The sequence below is a fragment of the Emydura macquarii genome, unplaced genomic scaffold, assembly GCF_026122565.2.
Source record: "Emydura macquarii macquarii isolate MOO-44397 ecotype Brisbane River unplaced genomic scaffold, CSIRO-AGI_Emac_v2 contig_2115, whole genome shotgun sequence".
In the NCBI taxonomy this organism is placed as follows: domain Eukaryota; kingdom Metazoa; phylum Chordata; order Testudines; family Chelidae; genus Emydura; species Emydura macquarii.
The window spans coordinates 2702-25471 of record NW_027132252.1 but is presented as its reverse complement, the minus strand read 5'-3'; the positions used below and the strand labels follow the sequence as shown (position 1 = coordinate 25471).

Here is a 22770-nt window from a genome sequence, read left to right as displayed (position 1 = left end):
CTGGGATGAGCCACCAGAACCAGAGAGCTGGGAGTTCCGCCCAGAAGCTGGTCTGGACCTGGAAGAGCTGCCAGACGCCCAACCCCTGGAGACAGGATCCGACCTGGAGGAGTTGCCGGAGGCTGGACCGTACCCCCAGCCCAGCGACCTGGAGGAGCTGCCCCTCGCTGAGGAGCTTCCCAACTTACCCCCGTCGACGCAGAAGGACTGACTGGCCTACCCCGTGCGGTATACCCCGACGACCCTGAGGAGCCGACGGACATAGGTACCGGGGAATCCGGGGAGGAAGGAGCCCAGGGACAGCCAGAGGCGTGGCTGTACTAGGGGTAACGCCCAGTCGGCGTGTTGCGGCAGGAGCCCCGCCGACTGAGTGGCAACACCCGTGCCACTGCTAGGGCCCTGGGCTGGGACGCAGTGGAGTTGGGTGGGCCTGCGTCCCCCTTCCCTCCCCCTGATCCTTGCCAATCCCCAAAAAGGGAAATAGCCTCTGCTGCCCGCTAAACTCAAGCCACTGCTCCTTGCTCGCCCACCCTGCCTGGGGGCCGGGGCGAAAGACTCCTTGCTCGCCCGCCCTGCCTGAGGGCCGGGGCGAAAGACTGAAAAACTAACATTCCCCTGTCTTGTAGGAAGGCGCAGTGGCCTTCCTCTGAGCCTGGGCCCGCGGGAGGGCCGCCAGGACTGGACCGGGCAGGAGCCCATCCTACACCCTTCAATATGGATTCTCTTGTTCAAGAGTGCAGTGGCATCAGAGTGCTGTAATTTAATCCTCCCAGATGAAGTTACAATGAACGAAAAGCACTTTACTCTTCGATAAGAGCACCCACTTTGGGGGGGGTTGGGAGGGTTAGCACACTTTCATTTACGGTTGAGTCACCTTACCTTTCCTGAGTGCCCCCACGTAAACCAGAGTCCAAGGGCTTCCTGAGCGTTCCCGGGCAGTGCAGGTGCACAGTGGTCACCCAATCCGGCTACCTGGCTGGGCCTGTGCCCCAGCCCAGAGCTCAAACTCTCGGTCTGCTGTGTCCCAGCGGCACCGCTCGTGCCCTGGCCACTGGCCCATGCTGTCCTTTCTCCAATCCAAGGAGAGCTGACAGCAGAAGTGTCCGCATATTCCTCTGTGCCTGCATCGTAGAATCAAAAGTGCAAAAGCCTCCAGCCCGCCCTGTCCCTCAGTTCTTCTCTAACTCCATATTCTTCAGATCTCTGACACAGTGGGGAGAGTCAGTGTGGAGCTAGCTACAGGATATAGCTATACCAGTACTTCCCATCTGAGGGCAGCCTATCTAACTAGTCGTCATGCTGCTGGCATACTATGCAAGCATGTCCTTCATCTCCCTTTGACCTTCTCCCTGTCCTCATTCCTCTCTCGCCATTTCCCTACAAATGTCACCGCTACTAGAGAGACTATTGTTTGTTACTCAGCAAAGGGGATCATTATCTCTGAAATGTTTATTTGCTGTTCTACACAATGCAATAAATGAATTGTTTACTTATTTAAAGAACTGTTTTTTAAAAAAAAGGAATGTAACTGGAAACTAATAGAGTACGCTTAGAGCAACAAATTCCCCACAGCAATGGAATTTCAGCTGGGTGAAAAATTTAAGCTGAATAGTTTATCAGCTGAAAAATGCAGTTTTGGTCGACCCCAAATTATTTGTGAATTTGCTGAATAGTCTGAGCCCGCCATTTGTGCTATTCACAAAACGGCCAGAGGAGTTGGTCCCCTTATAACTCTTAGCCCAGGGCACTTTTCAGGGATGTGGGAGTCTCAGGTTCAACCCCCCCTCTGCCTGCTATGGGTCAGGGATTTGGACTTGGGTTTCCCACTTCCCAAGAGGGAGCCCCAACTGCTGCGTTAGGGGGTATCGTAGGGTAGGACTTTCTCGATCTCTCCTGTTGAAGCTGTTCCACTTCGTATAAAGTACATAAATAGTCATTGCAGGCAGCAGGAGGTGGGAGAGAGGGAGACATTCAGGAGGGAATATGGCAGGCTGAAGTCAGGCACCATGGAAGAAAGCAATTCAACGAGGAACCCCTCATACAGTACAACCATTGGTGACTCCAGTTTCCCCCAGTCCACACACACCAGGTTAATTGCATCTGAGCTCCTCCATTCTACCCACAGACCCCCCGCCTAACCCTTCTCAGTTCTAGACACACCAAAATCCTACCCCTGCCTTCCAGTTTCATCCCAATTTAACCCCCACCATCATCCATCCATTCTACCATTCCTCCCCTGACCCCAGCCTAATTTAAATTAATCCATCCCAGCAGCAACAATTCCTCCTCCTCACCTGACTCTCTGAATTTTATCTGTGGAAAAGGTTTAGGGGTGGAAAGGTTTCTCAAGGTGTTGTGAGTGTGCAGTGATAAACATTAATAATCAAGGACAGTGTGTGGCTGAGGTACCTTTGGAGAGGTACAGTGCAGTGTATTAAAGCATAGCAGAATGATACTTAGGAAATTACTCACAAGTCCCTCCGTCTAAAAGAGTTTTAGTGGATGCCCAAATCCTCCATCTGCATTTCTCATCTGCTCTTTCAGAAACAGACAACAGGTTAGTTACTCACTTGATGAATGAAGCTGCCCGCAAATCTGAATATACACTGCGCAGCTTCAATCAGCTTGTGGAAGGTTTCGTTCTCTTTGGAGAAATGATATCCAAAAACCACAGCACAAATCACGTTGGAGACAGAATTGAAAAGAGGCAAAGAAGGATCCAGGGATTTTCCTGCAAACGCAATCATTAGCGTTCACTCTTAATGTTTCCTGCTGCTGTTCCTCTTTCTAGAGGGGTGAGAAGATATTGAATTTTACAACAAATGCAATCTGTGGTGTTATGCTATAAAATCTTGGGGATCCACCCTCATCAGAGAGTTATTTCTCAGTCCACCAGAGCTCAATCTACCTCTGTAGCCCTTCTCAAAAATGTACCCATCTCATATCTGCAGGGCAGCCGCCTGATCTTTGCCACAGATGTTTTAGCAGCATTATACTCCCGTGCCTGCTTCCAGGACTGATGCAGCTTTTGGTGACGCTGTCCTACAAGCTGTCCACTTACTCGGCAGCCTCCTCACCGATAGTGGTACTACTTAAGAATCTCCTGATGTGGGGCACCCATAGGGACACTACATGAAGATGGAGAGGTTACTTAGCTTGTACAGTAGCTTGTGTTCTTTGAGATGTGTGTCCCTATGAGTGCTCCACTCACCTTCCCTCCTGCCTTGGACTCTCTTGCCTGGCACTTCCGTGTTGAGAAGGAACTGGAGGGTGTATTCTTTTGTGACCTTTCTGCTGAAATGTTCCCAATTAAGGTTAAGTTGTAAAAATAAGGGTTCAAGAAAACGCAGCTTCGTTTTTCAGGTCCGAGCCTCTATACTGGTGACAGCATTTATTTAGCAGAGGACCACTTGACAACACTTTGAATGATAAAACCAAATTTCATTCAAAAGAAAAATGATTAGTTAAGCAAAGAGTCATGCAGTTACCACTTACACAGCACTACACCAGTATCATGCTCAAACATGAAATGATGTATCGATGGCTGATCAATCCACAGACAGCAGAGTGAAGCACAGCTTTATAATCCTGGAATCTAATGGTTCCCTTCTGATGCTAATTGGAATTTTCCCCAATTTAACAGAACTGCTCCTTTGATAATCCATTAAAACAATAATTAACATTAAACTGTCCCTTATCATCATTTTATTCTGCCGCCACGTTATTGGCTCTCTCCATTACACATTATTTAAATGAACATCTGCACCAATGTCCTTCCCATGTGACCAATATCTCTAGCATCTAATGAAACATTGAACATTCTGAAAACCACTCATTGAAACCTTGCTCAAGCCACTTATAACCAAAATATAACAGCAACCTAACCCTGGGTCTTGGTCTTACTAACTTCTGTTTTCTGTCTTACTATCTCCAACTTAAGGCTAACTTCTGCTCAAACTAAATTTCCCATGCTCCTGTATGCTTAGGCTAACTTTAGGCCAACGCCTAATTTCTACTTAACATATTTTATAGGTTACAGGGGGAGGCAGGTTTGCCCGTTTTGATATACCCTTGTATGGGGGCACCAGGATGTCTGGGGGGAGCAGGTGCAGACTCATGGACACTGCTGACAAAAATCTCCAATCAAGAGGGCATGAACATATCCTGACGTGGAGAACCCATGGGGGGAGACACATCTTGAAGAACACAAGTTACTGTACAAGGCAGGTGACCTTTCCTTTCCGTGCGAGTTCTAAATCTGTGTGAAAACGTCCCAGAAGGCTTTCCCCCAGCCCGTCGTCAAATTATATAATTAACAGTCAAAATGGCTTTTACCTTTACACATACCATTTATGCAGTGGAAGGAAACCAGTCTGACTCGGAGCTTAGAGATATAGATCTGGTGGGCGTGGTTTGGCTAGTAGAAAAATTGGCTTATTCTCCAAGACAAAGGCTTTTATTAAATACACCTTAGCTTGGCAACTGGCCACTCTGAAGATGGGTATAAAAGCAGAGAATCACAGGGAGAAGGAGACAGGTGGATAGAAGGGGGTAAAGCCAGTGCAGAAAGAGCTGGAACCTTAAAAAAGACAGTAGGAGTTCAGACCCGACCCCAGAGTGCACAGATAGATAAAGCAGCGGGGAGATGTTGGGGCTAAGTGCGTTATTAGTAGCTCTGCTCATCTCTCTCTTTATTGTGCAATTTCTGAAACTGCAGTGGGCATGTCGCCGGCTTCCTCCTGGACCAACTCCCCTCCCCATCATCGGCAACATGTGGGTGATGGATTTCAAACGCCAGCATGAGACTCTCATTAAGGTATTGTGCATGTGTCCTCCTGTAACAAAATAAACGATAAAATTCTCAAGTATCTGAAGCCTTAAGGTATTTCTGCATGCTAAGTAACATTTTGCCTGGTTTGTGCTTGGGGCAGTGATCATGGCTGTCACGGGGGCGCACTGATCACTGCCAGACTGGCACGTCCTGCTAGTCTGGGGATTAGCTCCAAGCCAACACCCACATCTGTGGTCTGGCACTGTCACTCTTTCCCCACAGTTTGCCTGTAGCCCTTCTCGCAGCTGTCAGCAACAGCAGCATCCTCTTCGTGACTCGGGCCTCCGGCTGTATCAATTTCTGTGTGTTCCCTCTTCCGGGGGCTGGGTGGAGGAGCATCTCAGTTCTAGAGTCTACCACTTCCCCGGTGGCAAGTGGGGGGACCCGGGTCTCCCTACTGCTCTGGGTCCTGACCCAGGGACCCTGTAGCTAGCAGCCTTGCTGCCTCTCCTTAACTTCTCACCAGCGCTGCTTCAAATTCCCTGGGCCACTTCCCCGTGGCCCCAGCAACCTTCTTCACCCTCTTCTCAGGGCCTGGAGCTTGCAAGTCCCAGCGGCCAGCCAGGAGCTCTTTCTCTCGCTCCCCTGGTCCCTGTTAGCAGCTGCCCTGTTAGCAGTGCCACTCTCCTGCAGCCCTCTAGGATCAGGCAGAAGGAAGAGCCGCATTGCGAGATAGAAAGAGCTTTTTCAAACACCAATGACAGAATTTATTGCAAAGACTTGGGCAGAAAATGACCAGCTGCTGTGGGCAGAAACTGGCCCTTTATACAAGTTCTGGAGAGAATGTCCCCTCATAGACTCATAGACTTTTAAGGCCAGAAGGGACCATCATGATCATCTAGTCTGATCTCCTGCACATCGCAGGCCACATCGAATTTCAAGCCTAAACTTGGATGGCCAGTTTATATCTCTTTGTTCTTGTGTCTACATTGGTGCTTAACTTAAATAACTCCTCTCCTTCCCTGGTATTTATCCCTCTGATGTATTTATAGAGAGCAATCATTTCTCCCCTCAGCCTTCTTTTGGTTAGGCTAAACAAGCCAACCTCTTTGAGTCTCCTCTCATAAGGCAGGTTTCCCATTCCTCGGATCATCCTAGTAGCCCTTCTCTGCACCTGTTCCAGTTTGAATTCCTCTTTCTTACACGTGGGGGACCAGAACTGCACACAGTATTCCAGACGAGGTCTCATCAGTACCTTGTATAATGGTACTTACACTTCCCTGCAGAGAAATCTGGCTGCTGTAAAGGATTCAGAGAACAGGGGCAGGTGAGAGGAATGGTGTGATGGGGAAATAAATGAATAGGGACGTTTTCGTGCACAGTTCAGTCTGTAGTTTTGCTGGTAGCTCTAAAGGAGAAAACGAGAAGCTGCAATGAGTTCAGAGGTAGCCCAGCAAACAGGGGCACTTAGGAAGATTGAGGTGGATGAAACTGCACAGTATTATACCATTGAACTAACCCTGATAAACTGTGAATCCAAAGGACAATAACAACAGTCTCCCAGTTACCACCTTGATTCAGTGTGTTTTAGGTGCTGTGTTTACACACGGTATTAGAAGAGACACCCCAGAATCGGAAGGCACAAGCCATTCTATTCTTGGGGAGGCCAGTCCAATCACGAGGTGAAATTGACCTATAAGGGAACTATACTCTAATTCCACGCGAGACATTTAAGCAGCATCCCCATTACACAGCTTCTGCGACAGCCTGTCGGACGGGAGAATAGGACCGTAGCGCTTTGTCAGCTGTGATCCTTGTCTAACTTTAGCACTTCTTTCACCTTGGTTTGGGGGTTTCACTACAAATGTTTCTACAGCACCCTCCTGAGGGGAGCTGGGTTGTTGATTCTCTGTGAACCATTTTTCTGACATACGGTTTGTCTGGCCCTGGTATTGTCTCTAGTTGGCACAGATTTATGGGAACATCTTCACCTTGTGGATGGGACCTATTCCTATCATCATACTGAATGGATTCCAGACTGTGAAGGATGGCCTGACTGTCCATGCTGAAGATGTCTCTGGCCGGCCGTCAACTCCTTTCTGGCAGAGAGTGGCCAGTGGAAAGGGTAACGTTTTCTTTTCTTATCAACTATCCAGAAAAAATAAGTTCTCACTTTATGGGTGGCTGTTCCCTGATTCCACAGCCATCTCCCCACAAGAATGCTGCTGCAACAGCAACTAATACTAATCAACGAGGCAAAAACCACTGAACAGGACCGAGGAGCAAAATCCTGGCTAATAAGTTGTTGGAGGTATCAGTCAGGAACACCAACATCAGGTCTCCTGTTTGCACATTGTACATATTCTTTACAAAATACTAGTGTTGGGGTAGTTGTATAATGTGATGGGTGTTAGGCAGGATCTTCATGCTGGGCGTTAGGTTAAAACCTTGCAGTGTCATTCAAACAAAATCATCCTTGCCTTTTTAGTCATGCCTCGCGCTGCAGCAGATTTCACCCCATGTAATTCCCTTCCTCTCTAGAATTCCTGGTGTGGGTTCCCAGCTGCAGAATTATCCTGCACATGTTTTCGGATCACAAATGATTTATGAAAACTGCACCCTGAGGTTTTGAAGCCCTGATTTTGATTACTCTTGTAAGAGCAACAAAACCCTCCCCGTCAAGGACTTTTCTGAAGTTGTCACAATGCTTGTCACATCTGTGGCATAGTGAGAGCCCAGATAAAGGAAGTCAGCTAAGAGTCCTCTTCTTCTGCATTTCTCTCTCATGCTAGAAAACGTATTTTAGATTTAACTGTTACTGTGGGAATGATTTTGCTTTATATAAATAACAATTCTCGATGGCCTCAGGTATTATTTTCACAAGCGGTCACACCTGGAAGCAGCAGCGACGCTTTGGTCTGATGACCCTGCGAAACCTGGGATTGGGCAAGAAAGGCCTGGAGCACCGAGTACAAGAGGAGGCCTGTCACCTGGTGGAGTTCTTTATGCAGGAGAGAGGTACATCACTGCCAATATAGCTGGAACTTTTCAATTACAGAAGCATGTCTGTCACGTCAGCAGGAGGGGAGAATTCCAGGCCCCAGATGGTCAGATATGGGAGGAGTTAATGCATGTGCTTTACCTGGGAGCAGGATTAAAAACAGTCCTGTGCAGGGCTCTACCACAGTGGTTCTCAACCAACAGTACGTGTACCCCTGGGGGTACGCAGAGGTCTTCCAGGGAGTACATCAACTTATCTAGATATTTGCCTAGTTTTACAACAGGCTGCAGAAAAAGCACTATCGAAGTCAGTACAAACTAAAATCTCATACAGACAATTAACATATTTATAATGCTGTATATATTATACACTGAAATGTAAGTACAATATTTATATTCCAACTGATTTATTTTATAAATGTATGGTAAAAAAGACAAAGTAAGCAATGTTTCAGTAACAGTGTGCTGTGACGCTTTCATATTTTTATGTCTGATTTTTGTAAACGAGTCATTTTTAAGTGAGGTGAAACTTGGGGGTACGCAAGACAAATCAGACTCCTGAAAGAGGTACAGTAATCTGGAGAGGTTGAGAGCCACTGATCTACCAGGAACCAATCCATATAGAACTTTATAACCAACACTGAATTTTATCCAAAAACAAGCTGGAACCCAGTGGTAGCTATGGAACATGTGTGGAAAGTGCTCCTTGTAAGACTCACGGCTAAGTAAACAGTTCCGCACTAGCTGATATTTCTGCAGTCTTCAGTTATAGCCCCGTTCAGAGGTTCATATATTCCAATGCCAGAAGGGACCGTTATGATCTTCTAGTCTGACCTTCTGTATAGGACACGCCACCAAACTTTCCCAAACTAATTCTTGTTTGCACTACAGCAGATTTTTTTTAAAAACCCTTCTAATCTTGACTTAAATATTGCCATGATGGATCAACCATGAACCTGGGTAAATTGTTCCAGTGGTTAATTACCTTCACTGTTAAAAACATTCATCTTATATCCAGTCTGAATTTGTCTAGCTTAACTTCCAGCCATTGCATCTTGATATACCTTTGTCTGCTAGTTTGAAGAGCCAATTACTACATCTTTGTTCTGCATGTAGGTACTTATAGATTGTAATCAAGTCACCCCTTAACCTTCTCTTTGTTAGTCTCAAAGAGCTCCATCTATTTAGCTCATCGCTATAAGGCAGGTTTTCTAATCCTTGAATCATTTTCTTGGCTCTTCTCTGAATCCTCTCCAATGTATTGAATTGTGGACATCAGAGCTGGACGCAGGAATCCAGCAACAGTCGCACCAGTGCCAAATACAGAGGTAAAATAACCTCTCTGCTCCTACTCGAGATTCCCCTCTTTATGCATTCCAGGATTGCAATAGTTCTTTTGGCCACAGTGTTGCCCTGGGAGTTCATGTTCAGCTGGTTATTCACCACAACCCCCAAATCTTTTTCACAGTCACTACTTCTTAGGATAGAGGCCCCATCCTCTCAGCATTGGCTGTATATTTTGTTCTTAGACGTAGATGTTTACCTTTCACTATGTTAAAATGCATATTGTTTGCTTGCACCCACCTTACCAAATGGTCAAGACCTGTCCTTATTCACCACTCCCCCAATCTTTGTCATCTACAAACTTTGAGGAATGATTTATGGTTTTTTCCTAGGTCGTGCTAAATAGCGTAGGGCCAAGAACCAGTTCTGTGGTATCCCACTAGATATACACACACTCGATGAGGATTCTCCATTTACAGTTACATTTTGAGACCCATCCGTTAGCCATTTTTTATATCCATTTAATGTGTGCCGTGTTGATTTTGTACTGTTTCAATTTTTTAATTAAAATGTCATGCAGAATTCTAAGTATAGTACATCAACACTAACACCTTTATCAAGCTAAATGTATAATCTCATCAAAAAGAGATCAAGTTAATTTGACAGGGTCTATTTTCCATAAACCTGTGTTGATTGTCACTAATTATATTACCCTCTTTTACTTCTGTATTAACCAAGTCTTGTATCAGCCACTCCCTTATCTTGCCTGGGATCTATGGGTTCAATGTCAGACGGACAAACATTTAATTACTTGCCCTTTTAAAATATTGATACAACATTAGCTTTCTTCCACTCTTTTGGAACTTCCCTAGTATTCCAAGTGTTATTGAAAATCAACAGTAATGGTCCAGCAAGCTCCTTCCCCAGCTCTTTTACAAGTCCTGGATGCAGATTATCTAGACCTGCTGACTTTAAAATGTCTGACTTTCATAGCTGCTGTTTAACATCCTCCTGAGTTACTGTTGGAATGGAAAGTCATCCTCATATGGTATGATATAACTACATCTTCTGGTTTTTCCCCAAATATAGAACAGAAAATATTTATTGACTCTTTCTGCCTTTTCTGCATTATTATTGACAATCCTACCATTTCCATCTAGTGATGGATCAACACCATGAGGAACGCATTTGAGTAATCCATCCTGGAAGTGATAAAGTCCTGGATAACTGCAGTGAGGACAGACTATGACAGGGTCACAGCCACAGTCTCCTTGCTACACTTACAATAGATGCGGGGAAAAAAGCAGTTCTGGCTATTGCTTCTACTTGGGCATACAAATGCAGCAGGCGATCCAGCAGGACCTCCGATCTGAGCACCTTTGTAGCAAAAGTTGGCCAAACCTTTTCTATCAAGCATCATTACTGACAACTGGTCTGGGGTTAGAAGCATATATAGCTGGACGCTGCCCAAGCATCTTTGAAAATCAGGCTGCGATTAGTTTGGTGTTGAAATATGGCGTTAGGAGCCTGCTTATATAAAATCAGCTTTGGGCAATGAGTACCCTGAGAGTGTTTGACAGCCCCCCCCCCGCCCACTTCTCCTCCCCCTCCCCTCCCACACACGGTCCCACAGTATCCAAAACATGAGAAAGCCCTGCTGCTTCTCACACTCCCGCTTCAGTGACCGGGGTAGGATTCATCTCCCAGTAGCTGGAGGAAGGAGGAGTGTGTAGATGTGAATTCTAATCACTATGTTTGCAGGACAGCCCCTGGATCCTTCTTTCCCCATTGTCCATTCCGTCTCAAATGTGATCGCTGCCGTGGTTTTTGGACACCGCTTTACCATTGAGAACAAAAATTTCCACCAGGTGATTGAAAGCTATGATTACATGGTCAAATTCGGGAGCAGCGTCAGCGAGATGGTGAGTCCATACAACCTCTTCTCATTGGCTTATCTGTACCCAAAGCTTAGCGAGGGTTTCTCACCCAACAAAGAAGGAAGTCATGATCCCTGTCTGGAGGAGTTTAGCAGGTACATTAGGCATGTCTTCAGAAGGAAGAAACAAGACATGAACGTGGAGAGGAACAGTCTCACTGATTTGTCATAATTATACAGTTCCTGTGGGCTTTACAAAATAGGAAATAAAGATTTTGGGGTTTTTGAGTAAATGGAATCTTCAGTGCCATTCTAGCAGGCTGGAGGAAGGCCCCACTAACTGGCAGGACAAGTCAGCACCTTGGATGTAGGTCTATTGGCCTTGGGTCTTCTCACTCTTGGGCAGGCTGGAACTCTCCTCCCAGGTGTCTTCCATCCCAGACACTGGTCAGTCAGATGATTTGTCATACGTTGAGACAAGGGATGGTAGTTCAGGGACAAATTGGTGTAAAGACTTTGAGAGCAGTTCTGTCCGGAGAGGCTGACTGGCAGTGGCCATTGGCTCATGGGCAGAGGAAGGGCTCTCCCTGTATATCACTAAAGCTGGCAGGACAAGTCAGCACTCTTGGATGTAGGCGTACCAGTTGGCCTGTTCCCAGTAGTGGGATGAAGCAGCCTGTCTCTCTCCTCCCAGCCTGTCTTCCATCCCAGACACTGGTCAGTCAGATAGGAATTGGCTGGGGGTCATACAGCCATCGGGATGGTAGTTCAGGGACAAATTGGTGTAAATCTGAGAGCAGTTCTGTCCGGAGAGGCTGACTGGCAGTGAGACACTGCTTGGCTCATGGGCAGAGGTGGGCTCTCTCCCCCATTTATCTGGAACCAAACAGGACACAAATGGGGGACCCAGCTTCCTCTTTGAGGTGGCCTTTGCATGTTCCCAGTCTGGGATGAAGCAGCCTGTGTTCCAGGCTCTTTTAGGGGGATGTCTGCAATGCACGCACACTGCTTTCAGCAGCATGTAGGGTGACCCCAGGTGCACTGTGTGGGCGAGGTCAAGACACACCTGAAGGGTGGCGGCACATGCACTGTCTACACTGCTGCCTCCTCTTTTGGGGTGCTCCGTCTGCGGTCATGTGAATTGCTACCCTAGCTAGAGCCTTCCCTCACCGCATCCCTGATGCCAGCGCCTTTCACTGACTTGTGTATCTACACACCACAGTGCGGTAACAGATTAGAAGTGGGCCTGGGGAACATGATAGCCTTATGGACGACCTCAGGGAGGGTATCCTGTGTGTAAAGGGTGGCATGAAAGAAAGCACAAAGGCTGCTTTAGAAAAAGCAGACAAACAAAGGTTGAGGCTGGAATCGTTAGCAGACAACATGGAGAGGTGGCAGACAATATGATGATAGACAGGAGTGGGTCCGTGGGGAGGAGCAGAGTTGTCCAGGGCCTTGAATCTTGCTGTCCCTTGTGCGACTCTAAGAGTTGCATTTGTGTTTTTGAGGGCAGAATTTGATCCCTGGACTTCAGTAACACATTCAGTGCAGTGCCTCATGGAAGCTTGCTCGAAATGGACTGAAATCTAACTGAAGGACAGCAAGCAAAAATGAATAGCAATGCACTACCCAATGGGGTACTGCAAAGATCAGTGTTACATCTTGTTCCAGGTACTCTTTGTTACAGAGCAGACAAAGAGATTTGAAATACACGTTACCTTTGTAAATTATACATATAGTAGATGGGGGAATGTTGAGAAAAGCAAGGCAATTATACTGGGGGGCGGGGGAGGTTAGACATCTGGGCAAGACTGATAAAATGACATTAAATACAAGCAAATATATCAAGGAAAAAAATTCCAATATCCAAGTATTTAATCAGAGTCAGAAAGCTGAAAAGCAGAAAGGACTGAAAGATAAAACTAGAAATGCTCACAGACAGCAGCAATGAGGTAGCAGCTCGATGGATATAGTGGCAGAAATGCCAATGTCTTTTGACTCTCCAGCCCAGTAGGTCTTTTTCTGTCAGAGCAGAGGAAGCAGACAGCTAGTAAAGCCTCTTTCCCTGAATCTGTTTTTGTTTACACTCAGAGTTCTCCTTTCTAGACTCTAGAGTTACATCTCCCAAATGTTATACAGTGGAGTTTTATCCATCTGTCTGAGTAATATCAGCTGGAGTCCTGAGACTGAAACCCCCCAGGTGATGCTGAAAATGTTCCCCTCCGAGTAATTAACTTACTGATCTCACAGGCAACATTTCACCCGGATACTTTAACATTTTGATAGACCCACCACGAATTCGTTAAATGCAACGAATGAAAGCATCGCTCTTTTCCTCTCTCACAGCTGTATGACATTTTTCCCTGGCTCATGAATCATCTCCCCGGCCCTCACCAGAAGGTATTCTATTGCCACGAGTTTCTGCGTTCTTTTGCAAGGAATGAGATCAGAAACCACCGAGAGAATGGCCCACCAGACGAACCACAGGATTTCATTGATTTCTACCTGGCACAGATAGACAAAGTAAGTGTCTACTGTGTGTGAATACTATGTGTAAACCCCTTCTATTTCTGGGTTACTTGGGAGCCGGCAACACTCACCTGTGTGCAAGGGCGCTAAGGTTGTTAACAACAAAGGAGATCCTGAGTATCCCAGCGGTGATGTAGGATAGGTGGGAATCCTCTATCCACCCCCCTGCTGCAGTCCCTTTACTTTTAAAGAAATTTAAACTTGGCGGTGCCTCCACCTGGCTGGCCCCTGCACACGCTTAATAGCGGGCCTTGGGAGCTTCCAGGACTAAATCTAGTCTGATAATAATAATAATAATAATCTGAGACAGGTCTAACTTAACAATTGCACTTATGCAAACTAAACATCCAATATACTTCAATTAGAGTTAACACAACTTTACTTAACCAATTAAAGAAATATGGCATAACAGACTGAAACTAAACATCACTATTATGTTAACTCCACAGGGCAGCTGAATACATCAATTAATAAAATTAGTATGAAAACAAATGAAACTTGTCTAAACTTGCATCTGCACTGTCACTGTGTACCCCACCTGCAGAGTGTGCACTCCCCAGGAGTTCAGAGCCCTGACCCCTTGCTTGCGTGGGCACGCGTGAAGATCTGCAGAAGCAGACCGCGCTCTGTGGGTTCGGTGCACCAGTTCAGCCCAGTTGTCACGCTGGAGGTTTGGAGCTGGCCCAACCCAAGGTCTGCAGTCCTGGCCCTGCTTGAAAGGATTCTCCCGCTGCCTCTTCTCAGGCCCAGTGAAAGTCTCTCTGCAGTGCCCCTTTCCTTACACGCCCTGCCCCAAACAACGGGGGGAGCACTCACACTACCTCCACTGCAGGCCCACCTCAGGCAGCTCCAGGCTCAGTCCCTGCCCTGGCTTGGGCAATGCCACCAACCTCCGAAGCTCCCTGCTCGAACAGCTCCAGCAGGCTCTTAGCAGCAGCTTTGGGACCCCGGCAGCAGTCAGCAGCAGCTTTGGGACTCTGGCAGCAGGCAGTAGCCAGCAGCTTCCAGCCTCGGCTGCACTCCACCCTAGCACCAAAATGGAGTCCCCCACATGCTATTCCCTGTCTCTCTGGAAGGGGAAGAGTCTCTCCCCTCTTCCCCAAGGCATCATGGGAGTTGTAGTCTCCCAGGCTCTTCCCAACTGTAAACTCCCAATCAAGTTCCAAGGCCCCTGAAGTACAGGGTGCCTACATATGCTTTTGGGGCCAGGGCCGGATTTAGGGGCAGGCGACCCATGTGACCTTCTGGCTTGGGGGGCACTGGGCTCAGGGTGCTGTTTTTGTTGTTAGCGACAAAAGGGAAGTTGAAGTAAAATGTTTCGGGTATTCCATATGTGGATTCATTTTTCACTCTCCTCCTGGAATGTTCTGGGTCTTTGTAGAACCTTGTGGAACCTTCCAGACTTTGAGAACTCAAACCTCCTCGAATGTTGTCAGCCAAGCCCTCGCGGGTATATAAAGGGTGGGGCGTCGCCAGTCAGTCAGGGAGATATAAACACGAACTGAAGTGAAATGAGAGCCCCGCTGCGATATTGTGAACCTTGTTTTATTGTGTAATTGTGAAAGTGTTCGTGTGGGGAGGTGTCAAAGGAGGGGGGGGGCAAAGACACTTCTTGCTGGGGCACCAATAGGACTTCATTACTGTCCTCTGGTATCAATACAGTCTTCTCCAGGATAAGATGGAAAAGAAGCCTCTGAAATGTTTCTTGTGATTTTTAAGGTTCTAGTCTCCTCGCACTGAAGTACTGGGTGTTTTGTCATGGCTTTCAATGGGAGTAGGATGCAGTGGGTTTCTGCCCATGAAAGCTTATGCCCAAATAGATGTGTTAGTCTTTAAGGTGCCACAGAACTCTTTTTGTTTTGCTGACAACAGACTAACACGACGACCACTCCGGAACTTTTAAAAATGTAGTTGTTTTGTTTTGTAAAGTTATCGACACTGCAAATTGCAGGGCATCGAAACAGGATGGAGCGACTCTAATTGTTACCCAGATTGTCCTCCCTTCCGCATGCTAATTTCATCCCTCTGATTGTCACCTGCAGAGCAAAGATGACCCCACCTCTACATTTGATGAAGACAATATGGTCCAGGCTATTTTTGACCTTTTCTTGGCAGGCACAGAAACCACAACCACCACCCTGCGCTGGACAGTGCTTGATATGGTGGCTCACCCAGACGTCCAAGGTGAGTGGCGGACTGGGGAAGGTAGATTTGCCATAGAGAAGTTGGCGCATTTATGTAGAAAGTAGCCCGTTCTGCACAATTTTATTAGATGACTGTAAGTCTAAAATTGACAGTTGGTGGCTGAAGCTCCAAGATGGGTCCCTGGAAAATAAAACAGATGCTTGGTCTGAACCTTGAACCAGCCCTTTTTTTATTATTTCTGACCTCTTAGTTATATAGGGTTTTACACAGTTCGTGTCTGGGTCTGAAGCCAAACTGTTTCACTTTCCTCAGGATCCTGATGCTCCAGTCAGATCAACACAGAAGTTCCAAATAAATCACAAAGTCTCAAAGCAAACAAAGTTCACACACTTGGGGTTTTTTCTTCTCAGTCTTTCCCTGGGTTGCAAGCATCGAAACAATTTTTCCCTCCTTGGGTTTCCTTCTCCAGCCATCTGACTCTGTACAAGGGTTCTCGCATGGTCCTTATGAAGAGAATGTCAGACTTTCACCATCTCTCTCTGTTGTGAGGGAAGGGAGCTATATATATCGGCTGCCTCCTTCCCAGGGCACCTTTCAACACCATCTTGAACTCTCAAGGATCCCTCTAGACTCCAAGTCCTAGTGTTTGGGGCTGCTGTGAGGAACAGGGTAACTCTGGAGTGGAGACTGGTGCATGCTATTGTAGTCCTGGTCCTCAGTGAGGAAGGTGGCTTTGGCTAGGGAGGTGCTTTCAGAGTTGTTAGCAGGTAAAATTGTGTTTGTGATTGTGCAAAGGCAGGACTTTTCATCCACTAAACTCTTTTGTCCCTTACAGCACATGAAGATGGTGCTTCCATAGTGTGTCTCAACTATTCCCTCAGTCCCTTCCGTCTTAGGATGGAAACCAAATTGCATTTCATACACACTGTGTTATGCTAAAGGGCGTTGGTAACTGCCAGCAAGTGTGGCTTTGACCTCTAGACAATCACAGACTGTGCTGAGGTTGATGGGTGTGCCAGCTGCCCTTCCTTCTGGCTACATGAAAGAAGCACATTAAGCAGATTTATGGAGTCAGATAGCTGAAACTAGAAGTTGCTGCCCAAAGCACTGGTCACATGGAAGGGCTGAACAAGAATTAACTCTGGGAGAATAAGAGGGGATTCCTGGGAACTGATGGAAAATGCAGAGGCTGGTGCATTGATTGGCTTGCCAGGAGTAGGTGTTTTTCAGAAGTAGAAAGCAGTGAGAAAATCTAGGAGATAGCCAGAGAGCAGTATTAAAAGCTTGGCCTTGAGTGGATGCCATGAGAGAGTGTCTTTTGCTCAGAGTGCTGGCTGGGAAGGCAACTTTGGAAATTGTGATCAAGGAAAACTGCCTCCGGTTTGAGCCTTCTGTGTTCAGGGAAACAGGACTTTGTGAACATTCTTGGCAAATACACAGGATCGCACCGAAGAAATACCATATTTGTATAATCAATTTCTCCTCTTAACGGAAACCACCCTGCTAGGCCCTGAATATTGGCTAACGGCTCAAACCAAAGGGCATCACTATGAAGCCCTGTCGTCTTTCATTTACAGACAGGAACATCACAGGTTGCATTGTCCAAAACCCTTTGGCAGACATTCAGCTATTCCTTTCTTCTTCCAGTGATGCCTTTTCACTTGCTGGAACCTGAGTGTCATTGCATTCTGCTATCACTAGAGGTCTCCTGTTTACTCTGCAATAACCCTTGATTGCTGTATTGTGCAGTGTTTCCAACCGGGGGCGCCCTCAGGCCTGAGCAGGTGTGCCAGGGAATGGTTTGAAAAACTACTTGAAGAGTTCTGGATTGGCTCATGAATATTCATGAGTTCATTTGGAAACTATGCGGTGGTGTGCCTCTAAAAATTAAAGGTATCAAGCTGTGCCACGGCAGAGAAAAGGTTGGGAACCACTGGCATACTGTACTACTAGGTATACTGTACCACTGGCATACTGTACTACTAGGTATACTGTACCACTGGCATACTGTACTACTAGGCCATACTCACTGCAGATCCCCCCTCGGATCAAACTCTGTTGTTGTCTGAAGACCTGAAGTAACCTGTATTGGACAGGCACTGGCCATCATAGAAACAGGAGTCTAATCTGTGAAATGAAGCTAGAGCAAGCTTTCCCTGAGCAGCGGCTTGCTGCTGGCTGCATCCAAAGCAGACACCATGAGTGTTTACCGAGGCTGCTGCCCCCCCTGTCCGTCTTACTATCAGAGAAAACAAAGGGAAAGCTCTGCATCAGGGCTGAATTTGGCCCTGACATCTGAGTTTCAGCCGTCTGTTGTTTGGATCTCTCTGGAACATGCCAATCATCTCTCCCAGGTCCTGAGTGGCAGCAGTTATTTGCTACTCTTTTCCGGCTGTCAGGGCTTTACCCACTCACCAGCAATAAAGGAGAAATTCAAATAAGATTCCAGCAGGGAAAAGAATGTGCACTTGCATACAGTCCAAAATACGTGTCCTTACTGTATCTCTTCAGAGAAAGTCCAAAAGGAGCTGGACGCTGTGCTGGGTCCCTCCCAATTAATCTGCTACGAGGATCGGAAGAAATTGCCCTACACCAACGCCGTGATTCACGAGATCCAGCGCTACAACAGCGTTGTTGCAGTGGGAGTTCCTAGAGAATGTATAAGAGGCACGGTGCTGCAAGGATTTCCCATTGAAAAGGTACAGAGCCATTCTCTAGCTTTATAGCCCCTCCTCCCCAATGTGCTGGGAATCCAACTATTTGGTGTTTCCACATATACAGGGGACCCCATTCTCTTTTGCTGTGCAGCACCCTCACTTTATTCCAATGTCGAAATAACAAAGCTGATAGATGAGGTTCCTCGGAAATATCCTGGATTTTAGGGAGTTCCTCAGACAGCCCAGAATCAGTGAAGCCTGCTGTGATCTGGCTATTTTCACCTGCCAGTATACCCCTTTATGGGCCTTGGCAACATTTACACTATGGGTGGAGCCAAGAGTAGGGGAAGCTCAAAGATGCCTTAAAGGCACCTTTAAATTCCCTCTGCTACAAGCTACATGGTGTATATCTTGGTCAGAAAGGTGGGTTGGACCCTCTGTCTCTTCTTCTCCATTTATAATGTTTAAATCTCTCACTGAACGCCCCTGTTTTCACATTCTGTATCAGCCCACTGAACTCTACATGTCTTTGCCATTTTAACATAAGAAAAATGTCACTTGGTAAATGTAAAGCAATTATTTAAAAATATTAAACATTACTCTTTTTGTGTCCATTGAGGAGTCAATAGAAGACTTTTGGGTCTAAGAGTTTTGCACTGGGCTCCATGTTGCTGGTGTTTCCAGCAACATGACTGCTGTCATCTGATTCAGAAGGACGAATAGAAAAGTATCGTCCAACACGCTCCCATAGGTCGACATAGGTTTTTCTCTAGGTGACCTTCCACACGTGACACCAAATGAAAAATGAAAACTGTCCTTGCCCAGATGTCTGATGCAGAGACGCAGACCTGAGTCAAATGTTCCTCTGCAGGGCACCATTATTATCCCAAATCTGACCTCTGCCTTGCTTGACCCTGAGCAATGGGAGACACCTCGACAGTTCAACCCAAATCACTTCCTGGACAAGGATGGAAATTTTGTGAACAAAGACGCTTTCTTAGCATTCTCAGCAGGTAAGAGCACTGACAGCCAGGTAAAAGCTTCTCAGTGGGTTAGATTGTGAGTGGTGAATTAATGGATTAGCAGTGGAACCTTCCAACCTTCATACTTTATCATTTACACTAAGAATGGCAAAGTCACTCCACTTTCCAGCAAAGATTTAATGACAGAATGCTGCGGTGGGCTCTCGGATTATTAGAACTTCATTGCTTTTGCAAAATGAATATTGTACGCTGGTCACCATTACATTGTCAGCATTTGCTACTAAATTTCACTTTATAGCATATGAGATACTGTTACACTTGTAAAAGAAAAGACTCGCAGGATCTTATTCAGGGAGACAAGGCAATACACCGCGTTTATTGTACATGTGAGAATATCAAAAAGCAGTCACACACACATTCACACCCAGGAAGTTCTGCAGGCTGGTGTGATATAATCACCAGTCCTTTCAGGTGTTGCTCGAACCAGCCTAGTGGCCAGCTAGACTGGGCACGAGGAGGAAGCCGGGCCCCTGTCGGTCGCATGAATCCCATGCTCCAGATGACAATTGCAGAACGAGACCCAAAAGTTCCATGTTTTTACCCCATCTTTGATACTTGCTGCCTCTCATGTCAGTCTGTGGCCTGGCTGTGTCATGCTGCCTCCAGGGTCAGTGTGCTTGTTAATCACCAGCTAATTGCACGCATGATTGTTCTCTTATTTCTGTGCTTTGTTTGTTCCTAGGGTGGATCCTTCTGCACTTTGGGGTCGTTTATTTGCACTGTAGAGTCGTTGATAGGTATTCTTCAGCCTTCAGGGTTAGGATGCGGCAGTTGGTGTCTTTATCCCCTTTCTGTTGTCAGAACAGTTTAGGTTGCTGTCTTTTTATGCCCTGCGCGCGCGCGCGCGCGCACACACACACACACAGAATTCATCAAGGTATTTTTAGGTTCAATAGTACAAGGTTCAGGAAAGATCTTACTTCAAGAAACTAACAAGATGGAGTCCATTTATGCTATACTAACCAGTACTATACCATTATCATAACAGTGAAGGAAGCATATCTACCTCTGTCTCACTTATACAATAAAACAAGGAGTCTATATCTGACTTGTTTGCACAGCTCCTGGGGTGGCTCACAATACCATTTAAAATGCAAACATTGATATTTTAATGGCGCTCACTGCATAGTAAATACATACAAAATGATGGGTTCTAAATTATTTGTTACTACACAAGAAAGAGATCTTGGAGTCATTGTGGATAGTTCTCTGAAAACATCCACTCAATACGCAGCGGCAGGCAAAAAAAGCTAACAGTGTTAGGAACCATTAGGAAAGCAACAGATAGTAAGACAGAAAATATCATAATGACACTATATAAATCCACGGTACTCCCACACTTTGAATACTGTGTGCAGTTCTGGTCGCTCCATCTCCAAAAAGATATAAAAGTTTTATTACAGTGAATGTTTACAAAATAAAAAAGTAACCCATAAAGTTAAAGAGACAAAGTTATAAAACATCCAGGGATAGTATGCAGGTTATCGGGGAGCACAGGGTGTGATTGGGAGTCAGGGGAGAACAACAAGGGATAAGCTGCGGTATTCTGGATGGGGGGTGATGGTGTGGGCGCTAAGAGATACAAGGGGATATAAGGGAATGGGGAAACATTACTAAGTATGTGGGTTACATTGGGGATGTTTTAACAAATATTGTAAATGAGTCAATACAAAGTGGTGTGTCCCTCGCCGCATCCATTGGTGTGTCCCCCACCGCATCCGTTGTGGTGGTGGGTGTTGAGTCCAGGAGTCTGGAAGCAGCAAAAATTATTAGGGGTATGGAGCAGTTTCCCTAGGAGGAAAGAGTAAAAAGACTGGGACTATTTAGTTTCGAAAAGAGGCATTCAAAGGGGAATATGATAGTGATCTATAAAATCATGAATGGTATGGAGAAAGTGAATAGGGAAGTGTTAGTTACCTATTCATATAACAGAAGAAACCAGGGTCACCCAATGAAATTAATAGGCAGCAAGTTTAAAACAAACAAAAGGAAGTACTTTGTCTCACAAAGCAGAGTCAACCCATGGAACTCATTGCCAGTAGATGTTGTGAAGGCCAAAAGTATAACTGGGTTAAAAAAGAATTCGATAATTTGTGGAGTATAGGTCCATCAGTGGCTATTAGCCAAGATGGTCAGCAACCCCATGTTCTGGGTGTCCCTAAACCTCTGACTTCCAGAAGTTGGGACTGGATGACAGGGGATTACTTGATAATTGCCCTGATCTGTTCATTCCCTCTGAAGCACCTGGCACTGACCACTGTTGGAAGACAGGATACTGGGCTCGATGGACCATTAGTCTGACCCAGATTGGCCATTCTTACGTTTTTACTAAAATGAGAATTTTCAAAATAAAGGAAGATATGTTTTGTAATGGTTTTTAATTGTTTGTTCACTTACTAATTTGCAGAAGTAATTGATGTGCATTGGCTTTCCCAATCATTAGTGCAAATTAGCATAATTCTATTGTATTTAGAAATCAGAAGGCAATAAAAATGCTCCTTGATCATTCAGCAGCAGGAATGTGGAAAGTGACCTTCTTGCCTGTTCCTACATGGTTACACGAGAGCTGTTTCAGCGTCAGAGGACAGAATATATTGTGCTGCGTGTACACAGACCTATCCTCACACCTTGATAACTTCAGAAGTACTAAGTGACTTCACTTTAAACAGATGGTATTTTTCTTCCCTCCGTGAGGAGTAGGATTTTGCCAGCTTTGACCGGATCCAATACACAAAAATGAGAATACCGTCAATCCAATTGTAAGTCATTTTTCAAATGGAGAAACCCTCACATTTCCCCCCTCAGTTACTGTCTCTCTGCTCTTGCAGGGCACCGTGTGTGTTTGGGGGAGCTGCTGGCAAGGACTGAGCTCTTCCTCTTCTTCTCCAACTTGATGCGTGCGTTCACGTTCAAGCTACCAGAGGGAGTGAAGGAAATCAACACCGAGGCTATTACGTGGATCACATTGCAGCCTCATCCCTACAAGATCTGTGCTGTTCCCCGCTAGGCTGCAGCACCCCACAAAACACGGGAGGAGCCATCAGGCAGGCGTGTGTCTTTGTGAATATCCACCTTGTACCCCTTATCCTTTTCTTACTTCCAGCTTTCATGTTGCCGTCAGTTTAGCCCAGTGGAGTCCATTTCTCAAGCTGCCAGCTCTTGGGAAATGAATCTGCAAACAGCTGCCACTCTAGGATTGGGCTCTGCTCAGACTTCCGAGTTCCTCCTTACTAGATCACGAAGCAAGAAAATACAAAACAAGACATTGCAGTCAAGCGTTAGTTATGGTTGGCCAGCAATTTGTTAGCTGTATCACACTGAAGCTGATGACATGGCAGCAGCTGAAAGAGAGAAGGGGAAAGGAGGAAGATACTACCTGTCTGAGATCAGGTTTAGCTTTATTCAGCAAGTTCTTATCTCATCTCTGCTACATGCTGTGAAATCTCATCTGCTGCACTGTTTGTG

The 22770-nt window shown here is 46.0% G+C and overlaps 1 protein-coding gene across 1 annotated transcript; it reads left to right on the top strand.

Moving 5' to 3' along the window:
• The first annotated feature begins 4645 nt into the window (after positions 1 to 4645).
• LOC137160044 (cytochrome P450 2J4-like) lies at positions 4646 to 22312 on the top strand. Its single transcript, XM_067558496.1, has 9 exons — positions 4646 to 4816; positions 6734 to 6896; positions 7640 to 7789; positions 10817 to 10977; positions 13278 to 13454; positions 15503 to 15644; positions 18117 to 18304; positions 19134 to 19275; positions 22134 to 22312. The coding sequence occupies exons 1-9, from the start codon at positions 4646 to 4648 to the stop codon at positions 22310 to 22312; spliced, it is 1473 nt and encodes a 490-aa protein (XP_067414597.1).
• The last annotated feature ends 458 nt before the right edge of the window (positions 22313 to 22770 follow it).

Coding starts and splice junctions, on each gene's coding strand:
- LOC137160044 (XM_067558496.1), top strand. CDS start 4,646: ATGTTGGGGCTAAGTGCGTTATTAGTAGCTCTGCTCATCTCTCTCTTT. Junction 4,817..6,733: donor AGCATGAGACTCTCATTAAG/GTATTGTGCATG, acceptor TATTGTCTCTAG/TTGGCACAGATTTATGGGAA. Junction 10,978..13,277: donor GGAGCAGCGTCAGCGAGATG/GTGAGTCCATAC, acceptor CCTCTCTCACAG/CTGTATGACATTTTTCCCTG.